Source organism: Garra rufa, chromosome 5 (genome assembly GCF_049309525.1).
Source record: "Garra rufa chromosome 5, GarRuf1.0, whole genome shotgun sequence".
Taxonomy (NCBI): Eukaryota; Metazoa; Chordata; class Actinopteri; order Cypriniformes; family Cyprinidae; genus Garra; species Garra rufa.
The window spans coordinates 37,075,526-37,089,231 of NC_133365.1; the positions used below are offsets into that span (position 1 = coordinate 37,075,526).

Here is a 13,706-nt window from a genome sequence, read left to right on the forward strand (position 1 = left end):
GTGAAAAAGAAAATGTCACACAGCCCACATTGTTTTCCATTTAAACGAGAAAAAGAGTGAGAGAGCATGTTCTCCACAACTAAACAGAATAAAAATAACATAAGACTATTCCACAATTGTCATTCAAAAAAAAAGCAACGTGTCAATTTTTAAATTTACAACTTTAACATAAAAAAACTTGCAGTGATGATTTTATTAACATCTGTAACCACTTTGAATAACTTTACTGAAGAAAAAACATTTAATGAATCTCTAAAAATCCATAAAGGGAGTACAAGTGGCAAATATTATTGTCACAAGCTAAATGGATGGAAACAAAGGCATTGTTGAAACAAAAAAAGCACAAAAGACTCCACCGTATAACATTCATCTTTCTGTACACTGAACATGATGTCCTTGTTAAAAGATGGCTATTGTTTGTTAGGTTTTTTCAACTCTTTGCAAAGACATGTTAAAGAATGCCTTCTCTACAGATGGAGCCCATTTCCCATTACCAGTTTCCCTCCCCCAACTTATAACAGAACAGTGTGTTAACAAAGCGCTCATAGTTTTTACATGCACTTGTCTGTTACTGAGCTTTTCAAACAGTCTAGGTCGACAACAGTTAACAAACAACACTCAGACTTTGCTGGACAACTGCCTTGGCTTGTCTTGTTAGACAGACTGAGAGCCAAAGCACAAGTGATGATTATCTCGTTTCCCAAAATAGCAAGATTAGAGTAGCATGGTCCATTCCACTGATCTGGTGCCCATGTTTAATTGGCTTTTTAGTCTTTTTCTGACTGCAAGTCTGAGCAGTTAATTCCGACCTAACAGTCTCCTACAAGAACTCTGAGTAAAAAACAACATTGAACATTGGTGTCGGTTTTCAAGGAAACTTTTACATCTACAGAAATCTTGGAATCCTCAGGAATGTAAAAAATGTTTTCCACTTGGGTCAAAAGCAAAATGTACTACAAAAACCACAAGACGCCTGCTACACTGAATGTAGGACGAAGTATTGAAGGCTAGGCTTAAGACTGAAAGAACAACTCTTCCCACTGTAAATGACACTGCTGGTCACATTAGCTGTGGTTTGATTTTCATTGCCAGAAATTAAGCTTGCTACTTTATAGAGATAAACATCCGGTTTAATGTGTGTCATTTCCCTAAAGTATTTAACTTGAAGGGGGGAGAGGCAGATAAATAAACACCATGAAAATTGACTTCATGGAACCTGTAGACTGTAGAGTAAGAATGATTGTACATGCTGGGCCAGACTTCAGGGATGAGGAATATATTAGTCACTAGAAAAATAATGGCTGAGTGTTTTCCGAGCTGATCAGCAACATCTGTCTGAGACGAAGTGGTGGTGACCATCAGCTGTTGTAAATGATTTCTAACACGCATTTAACCTTAAAAATGCATCTTTCAATGTCATATTGAGCCCATCTAAGATTTTATTTTCACTGTGAATGCTCTATAATCTTCTAGAGCTGAAAGAAACACAGTCGTCAACTCTTCAGCAAATAAATAATGCAACTTCCCCTGAACTTTGTAGTACCTCTTAAAGGCACAAACTCCCTGTGATTGTAATTAAAGTATTGCATAACACATATCTGCATGTTACAGGCTTCCAGCTGCTTCTGCGTGTCCCACTCTTCCATGATAATGGTGGACGAGTGCATTGGTCCTGTTTTTATACAGGGCTTACCTGAGTAAGATGGTTCACATAAAAGATGTTTACATATAGTCCACAAAAGAAAATAATAGTTGAATTTATAAAAAAAAAAAAAAAACAGTTCAAAAGTTTACATCCCCTTGAATCTTAATACTGTGTTCCTTTTTTTGTTTAGTGATAGTTGTTCATGAGTTCTAAGCAGTTAATCTGCCTGCTGTTTTTCAGAAAAACCCTTCAGGTCTCACAACTTCTTCTGTTTTCCAGCATTTTTCTTTATTTGAACACTTTCCAAAAATGACTGTATGATTTAGAGATCCATCTTTTCACAGTGAGAACAACTGAGGGACTCATATTCAACTATTATAGAAGGTTGAAACACTCACTGATGTGCCAGAAGGAAAAACAATGCATTAAGAGCCAGGAGTAAAAACTTTTGAACAGAATGGAAACGTGTATATATTTTTTTATTCTGCCTAAATATCATATTTTTTTTTCTTTTAGTACTGCCCTCGGGGCTACAGAAGATAGTTACATGTTTTCCAGAAGACAAAATAAGTTACATTTACCCTGAGCTGCAAATTCAAAAAGTTTTCACCCCCTTAATGCATAGTTTTTCCTTCTGGAGCATCATTGTGCGTTTGAACCTTCTGTAATAGTTGCATATGAGTCCCTCAGTTGTCCTCAGTGTGAAAAGATGAATCTCAAAATCATACAGTCATTGCTGGAAAGGGTTCAAATACGCCAAAAATTCTGAAAAACCAAAGAATTTGTGGGACCTGAAGGATATTTTTGAAGAACAGCAGGCAGTTTAATTGTTCAGGACAAACAAGGGACTTATGAAGAACTATCACTAAACAAAAAAAAAAAAAACAGCTGTGGATCATTCAGGCAAGAACACTGTATTAAGTATCAAGTGGATGTAAACTTTTGAACTATTTTCTCTTGTGGACTATATGTGAACATCTTTTATGTGAAATATCTTATTCAGGTCAGTACTAAATAAACAATGTCATGCATTTTGTATGATCCCTCTTATTTTGGCAAAATAATTAACATTTTGCAGATTCTGAAAGGGGGGTGTAAACTTTTGACCTCTACTGTACAATGGGAAACCCCATCTATGGCCATTTTACACACATTTTGCATAAAGAAAAATCATATATCAAATCATTCCAATTATTCAGCTTTATATAAAGTTTGGTATAAAAAATAAAACTTGATTGGTGATTTTTTGCTTTTTCATGTGTATTTATGTCTTTTTATAAAAAAAATTTAACAGGAATTTTTAAAGTCCCGGTGTCCTCTACAGAGGACATAGCATAACATATGAATAAAATATTATTCTTTAAAAAATGTAATTTTGCTTTCTTATGCTCTAAGCATGTAATGACATACTAAACAATGCTAAATTCACCAAACTTTTTTTCTGGTATTTAGGAGGATTAAGTTAATTAAATAGAGTAAAGAGCTAACAACTTAAGTTTCTTTCTAAACAGGAAGAACATCTTGTTCATTCACATTAAACAAGTCATGTAATGCCATGATTACCGGATGTTCACCAGGGTCACTGGATATTTGAGACATGTAAATATTAAAGTAAAGTACATCGTATATTTGATCAGGATTTGGGTCTATAATAACTTGACAAGATAATTAGATCAATACATCTGATAAAGTGGATCAGCATATTATTACGTATACTGTAAAAAAATCACACTTTTTATGACAACAGTTGTTCCATACCACTACCTGGAAAATGTGATGTTCATGTATCCCCCCCTACCAAGGCCTGTCTGCGTTTTCTTTTGAAGTCTCAACTTTGGACTCTCCTCCACATATACCATTTCTGCACTACACTCATACATTACATCATTTTTCCCATTTTAACCCGATGAAGGCCACAGTGGGCTGCCTATGAACATTCCCAGATGACTTGAATGTGGCCGGCATTATGGTAAACCTCCCTGTGATTTAACTGCCTTAATGTGGAGCCCGTGCAGGCTATCAGTAGATGGAAAAGCTGACTCTGGCTTTCTCTCCAGGTTTCTCAGCTGGAGACTACCAAATAGAAGCTGATCTAAGCCTTCTAGACTTCCCCCTAGACCCTGCTTGACTCATAAATTCCCTATTCTTTTGGAAAAGACGATAACAGTATGAAATAAAATTCAGACACAATAAGTATCTTTCTGAAAACTGCATGTGTATATTTTTCTTGCTGCAAATTAGAGTGGTGATGAATGCTAAGATGGGCATTCATTAAGGTTTCCATTTGGCTTTACACTAAGAATAACAATCAGAGTTTTCTAAATCTTATTTGTCACATCTTTTAGAGTCTGTGTTTTATCATAAGGCTGGAATTACACTTATCTTTGTTTACAAGAGCGCATATCATAAAATATTTCTCTGCATACTTCATGCATTCTTTCAAGATGACACTGTCGGGTCTGAGCAGCTTGTGTGTGGAAAGAGACAGAGGATGGGACAAATCCTGTTATTACTCTAACTGGACACAGAAGTGAAATTAATAAATCCAAGTAGCATAAATCTGGGTAGCGAAAAAAAAAATGTCAAAAAGGCGTTTGAACATTCCACTTAGCTCTGGGTGAGAAAACAGATGGAAAAGAATGCATCGAGCAATTGGAAAAGTGATCAAAGGAAAAAAATAGTTTTAGTGGTGTACTGCACTTTAGTTTCCTCTGCCTGGAAAACAATTTAATGGGGGGCCTGCAGTAAAAAGCTGCACCTGTGCCCCAATAGAGAAGTTGACTGCCAATGAGACCTTATTATGAATTATGAATTGAATCCAAATCACACATTATTAACACATTTGCTGTTGCTATTCCAGAATATTATTATATTTTATTATATATTATTATATTTTAGGCCGATAATCCTGCATCAGTTAAGTCCTCTGTGTATTCTTTTGCTTACACCATCAGGACTAAACACCTCAAGGCTAAACTGCACTTTATTTCTGCATTTTACAGTGTATTTTGTAAATCAGAGGCTTGTTGCACCTAAAAAAGATATCCTAGTATGCAAGTCATTTTCACAAAAGGCTGACACTTGATAAATGTCAAATTGTGGATATATGTAAAATGTATATATCATCTGAATAAATAAGCTTTCAATTGATGCATGGTTTGTTAGGATAGGACAATATTTGGCCGAAATACAACTATTTGAAAATCTGGAATTTGAGGGTGTGAAAAAATCTAAATATTGAAAAAAATGCCTTTAAAGTTGTCCAAATGGAGTTCTTAGCAATGCATATTACTAATCAAAATTTCGTTTTGATATATTTATGGCTGGAAATGTATAAAATATGTTCATGAAACATGATCTTTACTTAATATCCTAATGATTTTTAGCATAAAAGAAAAATCGATAATTTTGACCCAAATAATGTATTTTTGGCTATTGCTATAAATATACTTGTGCTACTTAAAGGGGTCATCGGATGCAAAACTAACTTTTACATGTTGTTTGAACATTCATGTGTGTTGGCAGTTTGTGTACACAACCACCCTACAATGATAAAAATCCACCCAGTGGTATTTTTTAATGTTTAAAAGTAATATCCCCTTTTTAAAATCAGGTCATTCTCAGCTTCTTGTCAGTGTGACGAAACACAGTTGATTGACATGAGCGTCTTACCTTAGACCCGCCCTCACTGAGCTGAAACAGTCCGAATATGATCGCCATTGTGTCGACTCAGGTGCAGAGGAAGACTCTAATTGAGCGATTGAGGTGTTCTGTTGTTGGATGTAATAATGAACATAGCAGTCGTCATTTACTCCCGACATCTGAGCCGCTTGAGAGGCTGAGGAAAACGTTACTTTGGTTTTTAAAAGGAAATCGCCGATCTCGATCTACATATGCATCTATGTTCGTGTGAATCATTCATGATGCAGCTTCACCCATAGCAGAAGTGCATAAAAAGGTTTTTTATGCATCTTTGCAAGTGGCCTTTCTTAATAATGTGCTTATTGGCAAGTTTCGCCGATAAACGCGGCTAAATGCAGCTTAACGTGGTTAAATGCGGCTAAAGTAAACATTACAGCTCGTAATCCCTCAGCAGAGAGGGGCGGGGCGAGCAGAGCTCATTTGCATTTAAAGGGCCCATGCAATAAAATGAGCTGATATTTGCAGAGCTGACAAGGTAAAAGGGTGTTTTTACACTACTGTTGAGAATTTTTAACCAAAGTATATTAGAGACTTTTCATTAAGACCCTAAAGAATCATATGAACTTGTGGAAATGAGCATCTGATGACCCCTTTAAAACTGGTTTTGTGGTCTAGGATCACAAATAATACATTTTTCATTAAATGCTAAAACTGGTTGTGTTGGTTTAACAAGGTAATATTTTGTCAAATTTTGGCCAGATTCCCCTAACCACCCATGCACACACATCACTAAATGACATAGTTTGGCCTTAAAATGGGGCACTATTAATTTTGGACGTCAGTAATTGTGGAACATAATTGTAAAAATATTTATTTGTGTTATTTGGAAGTTGCATTTAAGATCTATTTGCCTCAGAAATTAAAAAGGACATGAAGCCGCTGAATAGTTTTAGACAATAACAGAAGAAACACATCTGTAGTGAATTGACTTACATTGACATTGTTGGTAAGGGTGTTAATAAACTTGAATCCTGGGATTCTCTTGTCGCTGCAAACCACCCCGACATCCTCAGTATGCTTACAATCAGACACGCCTATGCCATTAGACTCACACTGGGCCAAGCTCTTCTCAGTCCCCTTGCAGTGTACGTTGTCAAACCAGATACGACCTAAAAACACAGGAAGTCAGTGCATAAATATTCTAGAAGTCATCAATTGTCTATAAAGACAAATTACTGAACATTACTGACATTCACAATTTTTTTCATACTTATTATACATGAGATGTTGTACTTTTAAAAATTCATTTTTAGTGCTGGTCCATTTAAAACTACTGTATATACTGAAATCAAAAATGTATACGTGGACATCTTGTACTAACTTGTACTATCAATAGAAAGGCTCATCCAAAAATGAACATTTGTTCAAATTTACACACGTCAGGCCTTCCAAAATGTTGATGAGTTTGTTTCTCCATTGAACAGATATGGATAAATTTAGTATTACATTACTCACATTACATGCTCACCAATGAATCCTTTGCAGTGAATGGGTGCCATCTGTAAACAGCTGATAAAACATCCACACAACTCTGGATTATTGTGATGCTTTTATCAGCTATTTGGACTGTCCCTCTGATGGCACCCGTTCACTTAATTGGTAAGCAAGCAAAATGTTTCCAAATCTGTTCTGAAAAAACAAACTTGTCTTACATGGCTTGAGGCTGAAAAATGCATCAGTTTCACATTATATTATTCTGAACACTAGCTTACCTTCTCCCTTCCCATATTTAGATGAAGGAGACCAGGAGACAGCTTCCACATAACCCAGTTCTCTGCATACAACTTGAGCTGCATGAATGGTGAAATCATCATCACACACAGTGCCCCACTCCCCTTCATAGAAGACCTCAACACGCCCTTCATTGTGCTTGCGTTTCTCTCCTGCCAGACGTAGCTGTATCCTGGGTATATCTTTAGGAAGCTCTGGAGCAGTATAAAGGTCCTGTGCAGGGTCTTGGTAACCCATGTGCTCATACTGTGCGTGACTGGATCTCCATACGCACAATAGTACAAATAACACAGACCAGAGGGCCAGCATAATGATAGAGGCTCAGAAGGTTTTTATGGCCTGCAATAAAAAAAAAAGTGTAAAGTGAAGCAATGGAAGTATCACAGAAAGACATTATTGATGCTAACAGACATGATTCATGCATTTTGAGATTTCCAGCTGGCTATTTATCTGTACTTTTGTAATCAAAAGCACTGAAAGTCATGAGCTCAAGGAGAATAGCATGTGAATTCTCATCCGTTACTAAATCAGTCCACATCAAAGACTGCAATAATGAGGATAGAGACTTGTTTAGTCCACATTGCAGCATATTATTCCTCTATATTAGTCACGACCTAAGCAGAAAAATATAATATTCACTTTGAATATCAATGAAAAGATCATGTTCTTATCAGAAAATAGAGTTTAACTGAGCATAAAAGTTGGTCAGATGACACTTTGACTGGGATGTTAGATATTCTCTTTCAGTGGCACAAGAGAATGTGCTGATAGAAGTATGGTAAGCATGAGTTGATAAGGTAATTGGTTTCCTAACTGGAGGGTGGGGGGCACTTTATACACAGTAGAGTGCAAAATTCAATTAGAAAATCTGGCTTTTAAAATCTAATTTAAACATGGAAATACACCGAATGTTTAGCATTTTCAAATATATAACATGGCTCATTGGTTTTTGCACAGGCATGTGCAGTGCTGTTTTTCCAATTCAGTTACCTCTAATTCTAACGCTAATAATATAATTTGACAAGAAAAATTGTTAATAAAAGTATTACATTTAAAAAGCTAAATACACGCTAGGGACATTTGAACCCCACTGTGCAGAGAAAAAGTTATTAATAGACTGAATCTTCAAGACTTTTAGGTTCTCCAGTACCCACTGGCATGTAAGCATCTGTCTAAAAAGAAAAAAGTAACATGCTTCCAAGGGCTCCCTTAAGATTGCCACTCCAAGATAAAAGAGGCACTTTTACAAAAGCACTTTTTAAGGCTTCTGCTCACTTTCTCAAACACATTCAAGAGGTTTTTGTCTAAAATACATCAGAATGGTGAAGCCTGTAACCTAACCTAAAACAAAATGTTTTAATTACACAAGCATAAATAAATCTTTCAGAATCTATCTTCAGGATGCATTGTCCAAAATGCATGTGGCAAACAGACAGGACCCCAGAAATGTAAATGAACTAGCCAAAACTTTCTGCTCTATAGCAGACTAATATGGCAGTTTTTTTTAAAAATATGCTTGGCCTAAAGTAAATTTAGGTTGCTTGTTCAGAAATGTATTTAGTATCTAAGTTTGTTTGCCTGGACAAGACCTATTGCTCTGTGCCATCAACAGTTTTGGAACTGCCTCACATTCCTGCCCTGAAGACCTGGTTCTGTCTGTTAGTATTTTGTACTTCCAGACAGCAAGTCCCCTGACTACCATGAATAAGATTCTGACAGGAAACAAGGGTTTACATGTCAAAGGGTCACAGCCCTGTGTAATACAACCTAAACACAATAACCCAGTGTTCTACTTAAACTAAAAGCAAATGCACACTTTTGCAGAGGCTGTACATTAATCATGAACACTGTAAAGAGGATGTCGATCCAATCACATAAATCAACACCATGGCACTACTTTTATTCTCTCATTTAGACATAAACTGCTTGTACTTGCATCCTATAGACTGTCTCGAGCATGACGTCATGAGTAACCATTCGAAGCATTGATTTTTCTGTCTTCCATCTTACAAGGAAACCGTTCTGTGCTGTATTGTAAAACCAGAATTTCAGGTTACATATTTTAAAACAAAATATTCAATACAACTCTTATTATTTTCTACGAAAAAAGCAAAATATATGACTATAGCTTAATAAAGCAAAGCAGATGCAGTTGTTAGCTTACTTTTGCTGCGAGTGCAAGTTTCACAGTAGAATACTCCTCCGAATGTGAATCTCTGCTTCTCTCAGCTGTTGCACATCCCCTAAACTTTCACTGGTTGATCTCCTACAATTTCAGGGAAGTCGAACCAAAGTTACGCCTTGTTGAACTGCCCCCTCACGCCCACCACTGTGGGCTGGTGGCCTCATGGACCCCCACATAACTGGATTTTTTGGAGGAAACAGACATTATGTACGTGCCTAAAAGAAGTCGCTTGTTTTAAACCAAGAAGAATAATTGTGAGAGCACTTTGGGTGACTGGAGGAGGGAAAACAAACTAAGTTTCACTAATAGTAGGCTACTTATTTAGGCTGGTGTGGTTGCTTTAGGTTGTGACTAATGTTACAATAGCCTAAGACAAATACCGTTAGTGAACCTCAGCTGTGTTCGATTTTTGAACGAATCGTTTTTAATCCGATCTTGTCAGTGAATCCGTTGAAACGGTTCACAAACAGGACAGAATGATTATTTTTGATTCGTGGCGGAATTCGGCATAGCATGCATTCCATCTTAATATCGATGTCTTAATATTCCTGCCATGTAAAATACAGTAGAAATAGAAATAGTAGGTATGATATTCTGCCGTTTTGGCTCACATACCAAAAACAATTATGAGAGCGTTTTGGGTGACTGGTGGAGAAGGAGGGAAGGCAAACAAAGTTTCACTAATATGCTACTTTTGTAGTTTGGTGTTGTTGTTTCGGCTGCGACTAATGTATCACAGTAAGACAAATGTCGTCGTTATAGTGAACCTCATAGCTCTTGAACGAATCCTTTTTAATTCGATAATGTGAATTGGCGGGATTTGGTATAGCATACATTCTATCCTACTTCATATGTCTTCACTTCACTAATAAAATAATGATAATGCAGTAGAAACAGAAACCGTATGATATTCTGCCGTTTTGGCTCACATAAATAATAATTGTGAGAGCGCTTTGGGGGAGGGAAGGTAAATGTATGCCTTTTTGGCTCACATACGAAACATTGGCTTTAAAAAATACATTTTCACGGTTGTAAACTAATTTGAGTAAATAAAAGTTGATCAGGGTCTATCGATGACGTAATTACGCAATGACGCAAAGCAACAGCTGAACATAACATCTTTTTTTAACTTTGAAACAGTTCGAAGGAATCGTTTCGTCAAAACGAGTCGGACCTCCCATCCATCACCAGAACCGCTGACTGTATTCCTGAGTGATATTAATGTACGTATACTGCCATCTTGTGGATAACGGTGCATTTAAGGGGAGAACCGAACTGTAAATTAATCCATAAATACTAATTAGGATTCACTAGTCAGATAGCAGATGTGCCTTGAGAAACATGATTTTCCACTTTCTGTATTTGTTTGTCTTTACATATTAGAATTATTTCTAAAAAGCCTGGTGATTGAAAACATAAAATATATATAAAAATAAATAATTCAGTACATATCATACTATATATATGACAGCAGTCACATACTCCCTCTCTCCTGTATTTTCTGAGGCTCCTCCCCCTAGTCCTACTTCCAAGATCATTAGTCTCACCCTCTGCACTGTATTCTCTCACACTTCTCTGGTTGAAGGAGGGAGGGAAGGTTTCAGAAATGTTCAGTTATTGCAGGCAAACTCTCTCATTAATGGATGAATTCCTGAAGTCTTTGGATATTATACTGCCTGCAAATATACCCCGAAGAATGGATGCTTGATCAAAAGACTTAATTTTTCAAGTTGCAGCCAGGGTAACAGGGACATCCCGGAAGATGGTAAACCAGACTGAAGGATATGTCTCAGAGCTAATAACTCGCTCCACGACTGCTTGTCTGCTTTTCATTTTTGTGCTCTCCACCTTTCTAGGGAATGCTCTGGTGTGCACCGCAGTGGTACGCTTCCGTCATCTGCGCTCCAAAGTGGCGTACGTGTTTGTAGTGTCTTTGGCTGTCTCAGATCTCTTAGTTGCCTCTCTTGTAATGCCATGGAAGGCAGCCGCTGAGATTGTGGGTTTCTGGCCGTTCGGCGGTTTCTGTGAAGTATGGATAGCCTTTGACATCATGTGCTCCACTGCCTCCATTCTTAACCTGTGCATCATAAGTGTGGATCGTTACTGGGCAATTGCTATCCCATTGAGCTATGAGCAAAAAATGACAAGAAGAGTGGCATTTGTCATGATTGGAGTGGTGTGGACGCTCTCTGTTCTGATCTCATTCATTCCTGTGCAGCTGAGTTGGCACAAGAGTCTCCGCCATAAAGAAGACCTGGGAGAAATGGCTGAAAAATGCGATGCCAGTTTAAACCGCACTTACGCCATCACTTCATCTCTAATCAGCTTCTACATCCCTGTCTCCATAATGATTGTCACTTACACTCGTATCTTCCTCATAGCTCAAAGGCAGATCCGAAGGATATCAATGCAAGAGTGCACCATTAAGCATCTTCAGTCCTGCAAGAGCTGCAGTAAAGCACCTGAAGAGAAGTTAAAAAGCTCATTTAAGAGGGAAACCAAAGTCCTGAAGACTCTGTCAATGATCATGGGTGTGTTTGTCTGCTGTTGGCTCCCTTTCTTCATCCTCAACTGCATGGTGCCATTTTGTGACCCTGGCCTACACAACGCCGGGCAGATCCCATGTGTCAATAAGACAACTTTTGATGTGTTTGTGTGGTGTGGGTGGGCCAACTCTACCTTGAATCCTGTAGTTTATGCATTTAATGCAGAATTCCGCAAGGCTTTCTCCAGTCTCTTGGGATGTGCAAAATTGTGCTCTCGGAATACAGTTCAAACGGTTGACTTCAGCAACGAGCTGGTGTCGTACCACCGTGACTCCACCAACCTTCGAGATGTTCACCTCTTTGGTCACCCCTGTCTGCATCCGCATGCTGTCAGGGAGGAAAGTGATAAAGACGTGTGCTTTGATACAGTGTCACAGATGGATGAAGTCCCTTATGAGACTGAATGTAACTTTGCATATGGGGAAAGGCCTGCTATGCTAAGTCATGGAGAAACAGAACTATCATTGGATAAAATCATACCATTTACAAAAGAAGATGAGTTAATGTCTCTCGAACACGTGGCTCACAATGAAAGTGAATCTCCTATCTCTGGAATATTGTGATCTATAAATATGTTTGGGTGGTGTGTTTTGAAAATAATTATGCTTTTATGTATTAAACAAACTTAAGACTATGAGTAATTGAATTGGCTTAGAGAACTGTTTTTGAGCGCTGTTTCTACATTACTCCTCTCATGAATCATTCAAAAGGTCACTCACCGTGAGATATATATAGAGAGATTCCACTTTACATTTATTTTATCATATAATGCTCTTTTTAATGTTAAATGGAGGAAATAATAATCATATGTCTGTCATCTTGAAGGCTTTTGTTTACTTTACTGAAAATGAATAACAGCTGACTTTGAAATGTCCTCTACTTATTTTTAAAAAGGCAAAATCACTGACAGACTGACAGGTTGTTTTCCTTCTTTTTTTCTCCCCTAATGGCATATGAGATCAAATGAAAAATAAGTGAATTCACACACTTACCCTGAGAATTCACGGGCTCTACGTATCAGTCTGGCACAATTGTGACCTTTTGTCTAAAAAAAGCTTCTGTTCATTGAATGGATTTGTTCACATTATGTCCACTCTGTTGGAGGTTGGAAAATTATTAAAGATACAAGTGAAATTTAAAAGAGGTGAATGTATAAAAAGGTAGTTGACACAAAATACTTCAGGAAAGCTGTCATCCTGTAATACTTCATCTTAAGCATTTTTAAGCAGCATTATGATCATTCTTTTATAATACCTGCTGCTTTTGTTTCATCGTATTATTTGATGGACTACTCTGAATATTTGTACATACAGTCAAACCAAAAATTATTCAGACACCAGAAATAATTTTTGATATTTTTTGTTACTAATGCGTGCAGAACACTATAGTTTATTTATGTAAGTGAAACATTCTTCATACAGTGGACTACTAGTAAAACTGATCAAAATTTGGGTCCAAAATTTTGATTTGACGCATTTTGTTACATACCTTACTATCAAAGTTATCTGACATTATCAAGATGAATTGGTTCTGACTCTTGAGTTCTTGTCAAATTTTTACAATTTTTTTAACTATAGTAAATAAACTGTGATAATGTGAGAAATGTTGAAGGTGTCTGAATAAATTTTGGTTTGACTGTGTATTAACATAATATATTTATAGGTAATATTTCAACAGGACCATTTAAAGTGAATTGGTGAAGCCAAAAACAATCAAAATTGTGAAATCATGTCCAGTGATATTCACATTCCCATATACATTCATATAAATTTTAAGCTAAAATCTTTGTTAATTTTTTATAGGCCTATACAAAAAAAGAGGTCTGCCCTAAATTGAATGACGTTTAGTAAAAAAAACAAACAAAGAAAACAAGTACAGACAAAGAAAACCAAAGTAC

At 36.8% G+C, this 13,706-nt stretch overlaps 2 protein-coding genes across 2 annotated transcripts in view; one reads left to right on the forward strand and one right to left on the reverse strand.

Moving 5' to 3' along the window:
• loxl2b (lysyl oxidase-like 2b) overlaps nt 1-9,342 on the reverse strand; it is a 31,755-nt gene extending 22,413 nt beyond the window's left edge. Inside the window, exons 1-3 of the mRNA XM_073839593.1 lie at nt 9,243-9,342; nt 7,060-7,417; nt 6,281-6,456 (exon numbers count right to left, since the gene is read on the reverse strand). Coding sequence (XP_073695694.1) covers nt 6,281-6,456; nt 7,060-7,387 — 504 coding nt within the window. The 5' untranslated portion in view covers nt 7,388-7,417; nt 9,243-9,342. The remainder of the gene's footprint in view (nt 1-6,280; nt 6,457-7,059; nt 7,418-9,242) is intronic.
• Nucleotides 9,343-10,943: 1,601 nt separating this feature from the next.
• On the forward strand, nt 10,944-12,372 carry drd7 (dopamine receptor D7). Its single transcript, XM_073841185.1, has one exon. It carries the CDS (start codon nt 11,026-11,028, stop codon nt 12,370-12,372), a length of 1,347 nt encoding a protein of 448 aa, XP_073697286.1. The 5' UTR covers nt 10,944-11,025.
• The last annotated feature ends 1,334 nt before the right edge of the window (nt 12,373-13,706 follow it).

What these genes read in the sequence shown, in the direction of transcription:
- drd7 (XM_073841185.1), top strand. Translation starts at nt 11,026, where the DNA reads ATGGTAAACCAGACTGAAGGATATGTCTCAGAGCTAATAACTCGCTCC.